The sequence below is a fragment of the Echiichthys vipera genome (genome assembly GCF_963691815.1).
Source record: "Echiichthys vipera genome assembly, chromosome: 9".
NCBI classification, from domain to species: domain Eukaryota; kingdom Metazoa; phylum Chordata; class Actinopteri; order Perciformes; family Trachinidae; genus Echiichthys; species Echiichthys vipera.
Window position 1 is genome coordinate 18,510,708 of NC_139834.1, and position 13,876 is coordinate 18,524,583.

Consider the following 13,876-nt stretch of genomic DNA (forward strand, 5'->3'; position numbering starts at 1 on the left):
GCCAAATCAAAATAATTTATTTTTGGTGACATTTCATACAGTTCTAGGATTGTGTCTCAAACACTTGGTTGATCCATTACTATATTTCCTTTTGCCACACCAACCCGAATTAACAGAAAATAACCCAAACATATGGAGGGGGGAGGGTCCTGTAGGTATTTGCAAGCCTGTTAACGTCAACCATATGCTTCTAAAATGATTTCACATTACTCATGAGTAAGATTATTTTTAAAACAAGTTAGTGCATTTATTTAATTATACTAAATCACTAGCTGCTCATACTCATTAACGAAAAAGAAATAACAGCCCCAGTGATTGGTTACTCGTTTTACTGCATTACTAAACCCAAAGTCAATTCATCAAGTATTCTTGCTCAGCTGACATCTCCGACAGTATATAAATGTCATATGCGTGATTTTATTTTGCCAATGCGATTTCACACAACTTTGGGGAAACCAGCCTACCAAGATTGGGAGAAAAGCGTTGTGCATCAGAATTAAAATAAATACATTTAAAAAGCAATACATACAGTGAGTCAAACTTCAAATTCTAAGTCAATCTGTTTTTCCAAAAATTAAAAAAGGAAAAGAAAAAACAAAGAAAAAGAAAAACAAAACAAACCAGCAAACTCACCCTAAAAGCACAAAACAATATGCTGGATACCTGCTGTCAAAAGCCTCCCTCTGTAAATTCAGTACTAGAAACAATTACATTCTCCCACACACATTTTCTAGTGAAGGGTTATCACAATATAGCATAGGCAACTACACCTCTACGGCTTCTTCAAAATCCAGTTTCACTGGGCCAAAAGTTTCCCCAAGACTACATTATTTAGCAGACCTTGTCAATAAAAATTAAACTTTATCCTAGCACACTATGATCGTAGGCAGCTGGCACATAGCACGTGAAAATGTTCAAATTTTCTTTATACCCACTTCGCTGCCAAATATCTTGTAGCTATCATCCTCAGCTAACAGCACTCAGTCTATTTTTGACACTATGCCATTGTTAAGAACAATTCACAGATATAAGCTTAACCTGGATATCCTGTGATGATGTAGAAAAGCCAAACCTCACCTAAACCACCAGGCGCACTGGAACAGTCAAATCTTAGAATTAACCTATTCTTTTTTTTTTTTCTTTCCTCTTGGAAACGTCACCCTACTACGAAAAAACAAACATGTAAACAGAGAACCTGACTGATTATCGACATGACGATGTTCGGAATCCATCAGAGTAGGTAGACCCAAAACGGTTTAGATAGAGATAAAACTTAACATGAAAAACTTTGGACCAGGCTAGCAGGTTCACCGTGGCCAACAGGCCAGTGAGCACCCCAAAGTGGATTTCGGCTTCAAACAAAACCACACATCTGACTGCGGCGTACAGCGACAGTTTCTGATATCCAACTGAAACAACTTAAGCCAATTTTGAACCAGGATCAAAATACCACCATAGAACACGTTTCATTAATATACATTAGAAGACCACAATGTCCAGTTTCAGGACAATGATTTTGAGTCTCTGATGTAAAAAAAAATCATCCATGTCATTACATCAGTGCAACAGCACACTGTAGCACTTCAATCAAGTTACTTAACAATCAATGCATACACAGACATCAGTCAACCCTTCAGTCATACTTGCAAACCTAAGCACACAGGGGGAAAAAAACTGATGTCTCATTGCGTGTTAGTGATATCTTTGTATATGTACATGACATATATGCAGGTTTTTTTCTTTAGTGCATATTGTTCTTGCAGACATCTATTCTTTAAAAAAAAAAAAAAAAAAAAAAAAAAAGGTAGAGGGCCATTTACACGGCCCAGCATCCCACCTCTACCTAGCAGAGCATAAATGAGACTGCCTCCAGATAAATCGCACTTAAATTCTTTTAAGCATAATACTGGAGGCTAAAAACAAGATTGTTGTTTCCTTTTCAAATCACTCAAAGTTCTTCAGGTGTCATTTTGCCCATTAGTCCTGGATGTCCTGGTCTTGTTGTCATTTTAAAAGCTTTTCTTTGGACAAGTTCCAGGGGGGAAAGGTGGCTACCATAATGTTGTTGCTTTTATGTTATTCATTTTTATATAATTATATATATCCATGTATATATTCATACATATTTTTTCTATTCATATCAAGTCTTTACTTTGGCGATACTGGTGGGATATTCTGCTCCTTGCCAGTGTGCCTGTAGCCTCCCTGCGGAGAGCTGCGTCGGGCCGGAGGCGGGCGCCTCTGGTCCCGAAACTTGAGGCCCCCGGAGCCTCTGGGGCCATTGCTGCGGTAGTAGCCTTGAGAGTCACGTTCACGAGGTGGTCGGCTCTCCTTGCATTCCCATCCACCCTCCCTGTCGTGGCCTCTCTCTTGCTTGTCTCCGGGACCACTGCTGGGGCCCGGCTCCTCTGCCTTGTTCACACGCAATTCACGCAACGGCTGGCCCGAAGCGGCTCCTGTGGAAGCTGGGATAGGGGCAGCAGGCGGAGGAGGGTCCTTTGGTGGCCGTTGGCACACCTCAGCGTAGCTAAGCTTACGTGGCTCCTGAACCAAGGCAGAGAAAATGCACAAAAAAAAAAGGTTGTAACAGATTCCCATTTCTACAATAAATGTCATAATTTCCATCGTCAAACCCTCAGATCTCATAATCTTAACGCTCATCGGGGTAGGAGTGGACATCCTGGACGTTTGGTGGGAAAGGCCAGAGAGAGATAAAAAGACAGAGACACTGAAGGAGAGTGACGGATGGAGAAAGAAGGGTGAGAACCAAAGCCAGTCAGTCCACTACCTCACTTCCCTCTATGCGCAAAAGATCTCATCATCAGAAAGACAACTATGCTCAAATTGTCATCGCAAAGAATCAAGAGTCTCACCTGTGCAGGGGGGGGAATAGTGGCTGCAGCAGGGACCGGCGTGCTGGGAGTTGCTGGTGCTGGCGTGGCAGCAGCAGAAGCAACAACAGCAGCAGCAACAGCAGAGGGCTGAGGCCTGGAGCTAGGCACGGGTTGTGTGGTGGGTGGCGGGTTTACGGTAGTTTGAACAGGTGTGCGTGGTGCCGCTTTTGGAGTTGGAGGCTCTGCCCGTTCGACCCTCTTCTCCTGACGAGTGATTCTGTTAGAACAGTTTAAGACATTCAAGTTACCAATTTAAGTTTAATTAGCATTTGAGTTCAAGCACCAAATATTATAATCTAAAATTAAATTGCCACTATTGAGACAGTCGTACCCAGGGGCTGCAGGTCCAAGTAGTGGTTGTGTAGCAGATTTTGCTGCTGCCGGGGCAGGACTCGAGACAGCCGCAGCCTCCTCTGTGATTGGGGGTTGTTGGCCTGAACCTGGACTCGCAGTGGCTTCTTTATTGGCTTGTTCTGTCTATAAAAAGCAAGGAGGCGTTCACATTACACCTATAAACTCACCCTCAACAATACTTTCAGTGCAGTTTATCCAAGAGATTTACAAACTGTTAACGCCTTAATTTCTTCTCACCTTGTCCCTGTACAGACCGCGTACAACATCTGACATTCGGTTTTCCAGCACTGGCTCTCCCTGTGTACTGACCACGCAGCCGGGAAGCGGTGGGAAATTGGTAGCAGCCAAGTCAAACTTGGGTGGAGAAACCTTGACCTCTGCTAGCGGTACAGGCCTCTGAAAAAGGAAATTGAAGTTGAGCCAACAAACAGAAAGATTACGAGATGGTTCAAGCTTTAAATACAACACAAAAGCTACATAAAAAAAAAAGCTTTTTACCGCAATCCGCTCGTCTTCTCGCCTCCTCCGTGTACCTCTGTAGGTTGTGCTCCGTCTGAAATGCGAATAAATGATCAGTCAACGGCAATTTAAAAGTAACTCAAAAAGTGTCAGCCATTACAGTCAGGGAAAGTAGTTTTACCTTCCACGTCCAGCCATGCCGCCGTCATCACTCGGGTCCAAAGTGGAGGAGAGATGTGAGAACGCTGAGCTCAGGTCAGAGGCACTCTGGACCAGGTTGCCGGTGGTTGTGGCGGCGACAACGATAGGGGGGGGCTGCGGGCTGCGCAATCCGGTCAGACTCTCCAAGGGGACAGGAGTTACAGACGCCGAGGTCACATCACTTGTCCTCACCTGGGGCTTCACATGGTTTCTGTTGCAGAGTGGGAAAAAAAAGTGATGATGAGCACAGTCAACAATAAGTTGAAAATACGCTTAAGGCACAGTGGTAACCAGTGTTTCCAGAATGAAACTCATGTCAGAAAAAAAACAGAAGACCAACGAAATACAAAACTACATCACCACATTGTCCATTAAGTAAGGTTACCAATGTTCAATAATACGTAAGTATGTGCAAGTTAATTAATTAATTAATTAATTACTTCATGAAAATGTTCAGCTGCTGTTAGTTATGCAAATCTTTAACGTTAAACTTAGGATTGGGCGATATTCCCCTTCTGATGATATTGCTTTAAGGAAAACCATATATGATGTCATCCAAAAAAGAAAAGGAGAGATTAGAGATGCACAGATATAAATATCTACGGACTGAAGTTGCATAACGTTCCAAAACCTAGAAGTGGCTACAATTCATAGAGGCAGTAGGAACTATTTTAGAGCACACGCTGAGGTCAATTAAGCAGACACTCATGTATGCGAGTGGGGTTAACACAGGTCTACATTTTGTCCACCACCTATACGTTTGGTGAGTTGGTGAATTTACTGTGTGTGTAAGTCACTTCCAGCAAACTTCATGGAGAAAATCAAGGAATGTACAGCACTGCCGATCTGTTTTTACAGAATATTCTATTCAACGCAACATTATCTCAAAACACAGGATCCTTCAACAAGTTTGCGCGTCGTTACCCAACAGTTGGGCCACAGACAGCGTTGTCTTGACTTCACCGGTTCAACTGACTTAAGCGGTTTAGATATGAATCGACTTTCCTGCGGTTATTACAGATATGTGAACCAACCGCAGTCTCGCTCATGGAGTCACGGCAGTGTGCTGCTGCAGAATGAATTTCGGAGAACCATTCAAATTCATAAAAAGGTGTTGCATAGTTGAAAATCATTCCGTATTTTTGTGGACAAGTGAGGAACATTGTGTCCGACCGATATCACATTGAACGAAAATCTCGTATCGCCCAAGCCTAGTTAAACCCCTGCATGGTCCTATAAGTGGAGCCTGCGTTTGGACATTGATGCCATATCAGAAAGAAAACTGCACTGTAATCGCAGTTGTTATGAGGTGGAAATTGTAACAGACAGCGGTAAGCTAACGGAAACACTGGTGTTCAGTTTGCTGGAGGAATAAGACAGCATGCTGTGTCCTCGGGGTAATAGTGTAGACATGCAGGGAGGGGGGGCTGTGTTCATGATTGGTTGAAGCTGTGGAGGCTTTGATGGCAATATACTGAATGTTTGTAAATCTGCAACCAATCATAGACACATAGAGAAGAGCTGACAACACCCATGTAAGACCTAGACGGGCTACTAATATCTTAATGCACTACTAATAACGCTTTGAGACCTAGCAGCGCGTTTCACATGGACTGATCTTCTCATAAGTCTTTGACCCTCAGATCTCATAATCTGAACACTCATCGGGACGGGCGTGAAGCTCCTGACTTTGGAAGGGAAGGATAGATAGAGACAAAGAAAAGAAAAATATGAAGAGGAGAAAGAGAGAACCAAAGCCAGTTACTTCACTCCCTGGTTTCCCTCTATGTGCATCTTGATCTCATCATCAGGTCTGACTCCAGAGGAAATTCTTTGTGAAGCTGCATTTTCAGTGTATGAACAAAACTTATGAAGCTGTCATCCCTTTGCAAAAGGTTGTGTACAGATTAAAACTTGAGAGCTGCCTGATCGTGACTCAACGGCAAACTGTCAGCATTTCTTTGTTATAGCGTAACGACACATGGCTTGTGCAAATACAATCACTGACAGAGAAAGCAGCGGTAAAAATAAGAAAAATAAATAATCGACAAATAAAACAGGTGGTTAGTTGTGATGGAGAGAAACTGTTACATGTAATAATGTCACTGCAAAGAGGACATTTTGGAGTCATGGTGGCCAGTTGCTCAGAATCAGATAGTAGCTGCTGCCTTTTAGCGGGCAGGCCTACATTTACCAAATGACATGACAAATCCAGGATGTCCATTACCTGGCAACAAACATTTACACACAAATGAAAAAGGAGCATGGCAACAAAAGTCTGACTGGCAGAAGGCATGGGCCTCGTTATGGATTTAGTTATATGGCTGTTGCAGCATGATAAGAGATGAGGGAAGCGATGAAGCTTGTTGTACTGTATAACAGTGGTACCTGAAGGCATTTATTACATTCTTTCTTGAATAGAGGGGGACACTGTAGGGACAGTAAAAAGACAGGGAATGAAGAACAGTTCCCCGGTAAGGTCACATTATCTTTAGGCAACTGCAGATGAGCCGATCTTCACGGTTTAACATTGTGCAAACAATCACACAAGTGGCAAAATTGTGTATATGCAAAAAAAATGACTTAGGAAATGTCAAAAAAAAAAAAGAAGAAACAGCCAACATCCCGAAAAAGAAGTCCTTACCGGTTTCTGTTGAAAGGCCGATTGATATTAAGAGAGTTGGAGCCAGTTTTGTAGTGTCCCGCTGTGCCAAATCCATTCACAAAGGTACTGTTGGGAAACGGTGCCTGCACAAAAGAAAGAAAAGAAAGTTTTTACATATTCTATTTCATGTAGGTAAATACAATTTATCAAATTATTTATTCAGTCACTGCCACAAGGATTGGAGAATACATTTCCTGTAAGCGGAGAACTGTTAAAGAGGATTATGAATTATAAAGACTGAAACAATGAGTATCCTCAATAACTGTATTCCCCTTTGATAAAAACATACTGAATGTTTGTGTCTTTGATTGGTTGCAGATTTACATAGAGAAGAGCTGACAACACCCATGTAAGACCTAGACAGGCTACTAATATCTTAATGCACTACTAATAACGCTTTGAGACCTAGCAGCGCGTTTCACATGGACTGATCTTCTCATAAGTCTTTGACCCTCAGATCTCATAATCTGAACACTCATCGGGACGGGAGTGAAGCTCCTGACTTTGGAAGGGAAGGATAGATAGACACAAAGAAAAGAAAAATATGAAGAGGAGAAAGAGAGAACCAAAGCCAGTTACTTCACTCCCTGGTTTCCCTCTATGTGCATCTTGATCTCATCATCAGGTCTGACCCAAGAGGCAATTCTTTGGGAAGCTGCTTTTTCAGTGTATGAACAAAACTTAATCTATTCCATGCAAGTAAAAACAATTTATCAAATATTTTATTCAGTTGCTGCCACAAGGATTGGAGAACACATTTTCTGAAAGCGGAGAACTGTTAAAGATCACTAAGAATTATAAAGACTGAAACAATGAGCATCCTACATAACTGTATGCCTCCAGTTAAAGAGATTCACAGAAGCTTGATTCCAGGTGAAGGTGGATGGACAGTTGTAACAGCCTCCTATTTACACAGGAATGCATGTACGTATGTATGGTATAGCTGCTTATTTATGCACAGTGTTCACTCCTTGGCCGAGTGGAATAAACAATCTTGCTAGACTTTGCGGTAGCAGTGATAAGGACCCCAGTCAGTGCTGAGTCGTTCTGCCTAATGCCTGTCCCATTTTTCAGTCATCTTAGCTGGCTGATACATCCGCCTTGTGGGAACTCAGTACAGATTTAATAATAATAATGCAAAGTAGCGTGCGTTTATTTCTACTAATAATTCAAACTGCAAGAAAGACTAATTTGAATCCACACGATTCATTTCTCGCCAGGGCAAAACGACTGAGGTGCATGAAGAGAGTAGATTCCGGAGTACATTTATGTCAGTGTGATTGCCTCGTGAGTGCCATGTGTCTCACCAGAGGAGTTTCGAAATACGGCGTGGGTGAAGGCGTCCAGGTGGGAGGTACGATGCCATAGACTGGGTACTGCTGCTGGGGGTAGACGTGCTGCATGTAGAGCGGAGAGCTGTACTGGGACTGGCTCTGGGACTGCTGAGCGTACAGGCTGCTATCCATGCTACGGTAGCCATTCTTTGCAAAGAATGTGTTGATGGCCTTTATCCTGGCCTGTCGGCATGGAAAAAACAGGAAAAGGGTGAACTCACTGAAAACTTCATTTTTAAAAGAGTGACTTTTCCGAAATGACAAAGGGGGTTTAATTCAACTCACCATAATGGGTTTTCCCTGAAATGTTTTTACTTCCTCCCTCAAATACTTGTATGCCTATGGGAGCACAAGAGAGAATCATGAAGCAATTCATGGCCCAGCATGTCAACTAAATACTTCAGACAGTGTCAAGAAAAGTGCAGTCTGACTTTGATTACCTGTTGAGCGTCTGTGTCTGATTGGAATGTGATGTACCAGTTGTTGTTGTGTGCGAACTCAACACTTATCACCTTTGGACAGTTGTCGTTTTTGAACAGAGACTCCACTTCCTGTGAAAAGCATACAAAGAATGGTTGCACACTTCAGGTAAACGTCTACATCCTCATGACAATTTGATGCTTCCGGAGCAAAAGTTGGCTTTACCTCAACGGGTGTGGTTTCAGGGACCTCCCTCAGGATGATAATGCACCGCTTGTGATTAGGACGCACCTTCTCCCCTTTCTCGTCCACTTGTACCATAGGAGAGGCTGAGGAGAATTCAAGGTATTTAAATCCAGATATCTTTATGAAGATTGTTGCTTCATCTTAAAAACTTCCCACTTACATCTCAACACATCCAGGATGAGGTCAATGTCGGTGGTAAGGGCCTTGATACCCTCCATGCTGGCTATAGTCCAAATGGGGACAAACTGGTCGCTGTCCATCTGGGACATCAGGTACAAATCCTTTGAGAGGTTCTCTCTGAAAACACAAAACAACAAACCCATGAAGATTAGTCTTCTTTTGATTTGGGAAATAACAGATTCACTTTCCAAATTCTACAGAACAAAAAAAATAAATAAAAAAGGTGGTTTGAGTGCTCGGCTCTTACCTTGAGAAATAAAACTCCAGCTCCTTCTTCAAAGACTCACGGAGATTCTCAGCGGAGATCTGAGATCGTTCTTCAGTTTTGGAATCCACTGAGAACCACAAACAAAATGTCAGCAGTAATCCAAATGAGTACTATTTAGTGTGATGTGATGTACTCATTTGAGATACAGCGCTTCTAGCGACCTCTGTGGAGGTTAAATGTAATTGCAGGCAAGCCTGTTCTTTCAGAGCCTCCATCTTGTCAAGTTCATTTTTTTTGCCCGTTTTAAACTTAATTGAAACACAATCGCCTCTCTACTTCCGGTCTGTCCCCTATATGTTCCCCTCTTAAATCCACACACGTTCCCATTACACTTCTGCCATTACTACAAGCCTGACTCAGAAGTTGGAATTTCCAATTACAAGTGAACATAGCATAACCGTTGGTGACGATCTGGGCCAACAGCTGTCAGTAGCGCCACTAACATGGCGGCTTATTATCATCTAGCCCGCGGATGTCGCCACAGACACAGATATTATAATACTCTGCAAAAAAGCAGGTAGAAGTGCTTTCATTACCGGGTCATATGATCAATGACCATTGTTTTAACTCACTCTTTGATAGATATGAACTTAAAAGGCAATTAAATAGATGGAACTCTTATGTATAACTTTAAAGATTACTCATAATAATTATCTTTAGTCTTTGTTGTTATTTAATAACTGCTTAGAATTAAAACTATTTGTACAGTGCAATGTTCTCCAACCCTGATTCTAAAGATCTGATCATTATCAAGCAGCTGAAGCTTGTCATGGGTTTGACAAGCATTAGAATCAGGCGTGTTAGAGCAAGGAGAAACAAAATCATGCAGGGCATTAGCTCTACAGCAGAACGGTTGGAGCTCCACGGCATTGGGGAAAATATAAATGAACTTCGGTATGGTAGATTTCTTGCCAACCGGGCAGGTCAGGAAAAAAAAAAAAAAAAAAAACATTACACAAACGTTAACCCCTGCTGTTTCATTCTGGGTCGTGTTCTGGAGTTTGACCTGCGCTAGTAACTAAAATCGCTGAAATGCCCCTTTAAGCAAACGGTTTTGTGTGAGAGGGGACAACCAGTCTGAACAGGTCAAACGAGGGCTAGATGTGTGCACATTAGCCCGAGTCAAACACAGGATTTACACGTGAACATAGTAAATGAAATACAAATAATAGCATGGGCTTAGGTGTGGTTAAAGTTTAATTTGACTGCAACACAAATATCCCTTTTTTCTGGACACGTGGCATAACAAGACTCTACCCATTGCACTCCTCTGACAAGACAGACGTGTCACTATGCTGCAGCGAGACAATACTCCCATAGCAGTATTGAATTTAAGCTGTGGAGATCCTTTATGGTAGGCCATACAGGTTTATATCCCATCCAATCCAACAATGAAAGAATAATTCTTGCACACAGTCACAGCTGGTGTGAGGAGACGGCTGCTTGTAATGGGACGTGACTGACCTGAGGTCCCTGTGGTGGACTCGGCGGGGGAAAAGCCCAACTCTGGAGGGTCCATTCCATTTACTGCTATCTCAGCTGTTGCTGTGGAGCTGCTATCATCCGGGGCCGTGAATCCCACAGTGTAATGCTTGCACCCAGCGGACGGAGACTCAGAATAACCTGTGAACAAGGTAAAGAGTTCTCATCCAGAGCATAAACAAAAGACCTATTTTGCTGATGGCCGCTTCACCTCATCTATACAAGTCCTGTCCTTTACACTTCAGAGGTAAACAAGCGGTATCAACAAAATGGCAGTATAAAAAACAAAATTTAGTTTAAAACATGAATACAAATACAAAGTGAAACATATCAATAGAAAGGATGACTGTTTTTTCACACTTTAGAGCTTGATGAATGGTCATTTTCTGGTGGATATTTAATTGAGCTGATGGAAGTGTGTCTCACCCTCACTGATGTCTGTGGGAGGCCATTGAGGGCTGTTGGAAACAGCCTCGCTGGGGGCCACGGGCATCTCCTGCCACACCTTGGCATTTGGGTTCAAACCGGCGCCCTTAGAGGTGACCTTCAGAACAGAAACAGTACGATCAGGCAAGTTAAGACAAAAGCCAACAGGCTGCATTCAAAGCTGCAAATTATCATTATTAGACTGCTGCAATTTCAACATTTATATTTCAACTGATATGAACGTGACCAATGTGCTTCACCTGCAACTTAGAGCTACACTACGGTGAAAATAATATATTAAATATTCTCCGTGATTCACCTCAGACTTGCCATCTCACCTCTTCTTGGTGTCATAATTGTTCCCAAACTGTCAAAATATCAGCTATTTAAACTAGTTTGTTGAGAAGTGAACAGATTTACACACTACCTTATCCGGGTTTGTTTTGTAACTAAGTGGAAAATTCAGTGGCCTTAGGAAATCAATGACCATCAAGGTGGAAATCTGAGGAGAACATGATAACCTCATGTAATTATGGCAATCTACTTTGAAAACAACTCTTAAACACCCCCAGGAAAATACGAGCTAAGTTCTTATTGTTGAAAATAATTTATTAAAATGTGTTTGTAAGAAACTGATATCAAAAACATTTTGTTGCATGATGAACACAACATCTGAACTCCCACTATCACAAAATAAATCAACATACATACAAAAACCGTTGTTTCCAACAATGTGCAGCCATCACTTCACCTGATGAGTGCACCAATTACTCTAGCCTTATATCCAGGGGGCACTAACTGAAATCACCTGGTGCAATCTCAGGATGGCAGAAACACCTGAATACCATCAGGCTCTTTGGCATCTAATTTGAAACCAGAGAAGTGCAATGAAATGTGCCACAGAGGGCCCCATGAGCCCCTGTCGACAAGAGGCTATAACCTGGTTAACCTCCAGGAGGAGAACGATTACAAAAGTGTTGAGTAACCACAAAGTCTGTGTACTAATAGATGTTAATACAACAAACTAACACAAGAGTGCTTTGTGTTACTTTCACCAACATATGTTAGATATACTTCTTAAATATTGTGCATCTGACTTTCCCTATCAAAAGGGCTGTGAACTGGCAGGAGAAATCATGACCCTGCAAAGTTCTGGCACACATTAAGGCATATGATGTGAACCAACTGTGGATTGTCCTTTTATCTAAAAGGTGTATGACAGCTGTGCACCAAGTTTGAAACAGCCAGTGACTGTCATTTTTTCCAGCTTCTTCTTTTGCCAGTGCTACTTGCCACCTGCTAACAGATCCACCCACTTTTATCAAAAAGCACTCGGCCTGACAAGTACAGCTGCCAGTTACAATAAGCCTCAAGAATACACTTCTCGAGGATGGATGTGCCACACGGTTTAGGCCTCAGTGCCACTCAAAAAGAGCAGGAACATTTATGTGCCTTTGCAACCTGACACATGGTTACAATGCATGCTTCTGAGTTACAGGCCGAGGCAAAGCCGAGCAATGTCAGCTGACTGCGCTGCGCAGCACAGGGCCAGGTATTTGCAACGCATGTCACTGCTGCTAGCTCAGTTAGCTTAGCAGCACGATTAGCTAACATATAATGTTGGTTGAATGGACGGTTTACCCTTCGGACAATAGTCGAGGCATCGACCCCCTACATATCGAAAACAACCCAAACAATAATTCTTAGCACGGCCGTCATACTACATCTGTGTCATAACTTAACTAAGGAGCTCGTGATTACTCAGCAAACTACTTAATGAGCTCGCTTTAGCATTAGCGAGCTAACAGAGGAGATCAGGCTAAAGACAAGTGTGTTAAATCATCGACTGGTTGAAAGTTAGTCATTATTGTGCCGTTTCTGAGGCTGTTTTCGCTTAGTAATCGACATCGCCTTCCGATTGAACACTATCAAATAGTCAAAGTCAGAGCTGAAACTAAGTAGCTTAAAATATGTCTTGGCTGCGTTAATTTGAGCCATAATGAACATGGCTCATCGGTGCAGAGGGGGGCGGACTGTGCTAACAGCAGCTAACGCTTAGCTCGCTAGCTCAAAGAGCAGGCCTCACTCACCATGCCGCCTGACCCTCCCTCGCTCCCCGGCGGAGCCTCGTCCTTCCCACCGCTCTTCGGTCCGGGATCAGCCTCCTCCTGCAGCAGCGGCGGCTCTCCGCTCTGATCTGAACTCATCAGCCGCTCCTGACTCACTTCCACTCCGTCTCGTTCTCCCGCCGGCCCCTCCGCCTGCTGCCTCCACCAGCCTCCCTCTCGGAAACAGCGACCGGGCTCAGCAGCAGTCGGTCTGGTTCTCTCCTGGCGTGCTCTGAATCAACGAAGCGGGCTAACGGCTGCTAGCTCAATGAATCAAACTCACACGCTGAGATACTAATGGTGTAAGCCAACCATAAACCATGACTCTTCTCAGACCTCCGTCCCCGCAGGCGTTTCATCGAAGATTACAGCACACACAACCGGGTAATGAGACGCATTCCTAACCGGGCGACCGGAGCGGACACTGGGGACACGCACCCTTCCTCAGCGCAGGCACACCGTCCGCCGACGTCCCGGCTGCCACCGCGAGTTCTCGGTGACCTCTGCAACCATTTCCTCTTCCTTTTCCGGATTCACACTGTAGTTTTATACATTTTTTTTTAAAAGATTCAATTTAAGCATTAATTTATTTAACATGTTCCAGAGTTAAACACATACCAAGATTCCTAAATGTAGAAACAATGGTAACATAAATGAACCTGTATCAAGACAATAAAACATAAAAAGGAATGAAGAATAAAAAAAACAAAAACGTGTGGTGTTTGCTAAACTAAGGGAGAATATTTGAAATGCCTAAATTATCCAATAGTTTTTGCCAATTTATTCTTTTTGAGTTTTAAGTTTTCCAAAGTGGTCAACTATGAACCATAAAAAATATA

General features: G+C 42.8%; 1 protein-coding gene across 2 annotated transcripts; it reads right to left on the bottom strand.

The window, feature by feature from the left end:
* larp4aa (La ribonucleoprotein 4Aa) lies at positions 1-13,475 on the bottom strand. Of its 2 annotated transcripts, XM_083920172.1 has the most exons (17): positions 13,020-13,475; positions 10,930-11,047; positions 10,486-10,644; positions 9,001-9,088; positions 8,734-8,870; positions 8,553-8,656; positions 8,348-8,458; positions 8,193-8,246; positions 7,881-8,090; positions 6,553-6,656; positions 6,297-6,338; positions 3,889-4,119; positions 3,747-3,801; positions 3,486-3,644; positions 3,226-3,371; positions 2,874-3,111; positions 1-2,544 (listed from the first exon to the last, which is right to left on the bottom strand). In XM_083920172.1, exons 1-17 carry the CDS (start codon positions 13,134-13,136, stop codon positions 2,149-2,151), a joined length of 2,469 nt encoding a protein of 822 aa, XP_083776298.1. In that variant the 5' UTR covers positions 13,137-13,475; the 3' UTR covers positions 1-2,148. The 2 variants fall into 2 exon arrangements, with proteins under 2 accessions (XP_083776298.1, XP_083776299.1); XM_083920173.1 differs by lacking the exon at positions 6,297-6,338.
* Between the last annotated feature and the right edge of the window lie 401 nt (positions 13,476-13,876).

Excerpts from the sequence above, each read along its gene's own strand:
- larp4aa (XM_083920172.1), bottom strand. The coding sequence starts at position 13,136 with ATGAGTTCAGATCAGAGCGGAGAGCCGCCGCTGCTGCAGGAGGAGGCT. Across the intron at positions 8,657-8,733 it reads CATCCTGGATGTGTTGAGAT|CCTCTCCTATGGTACAAGTG; the intron begins GTAAGTGGGAAG and ends AATTCTCCTCAG. Across the intron at positions 3,802-3,888 it reads GGCATGGCTGGACGTGGAAG|ACGGAGCACAACCTACAGAG; the intron begins GTAAAACTACTT and ends TTCGCATTTCAG.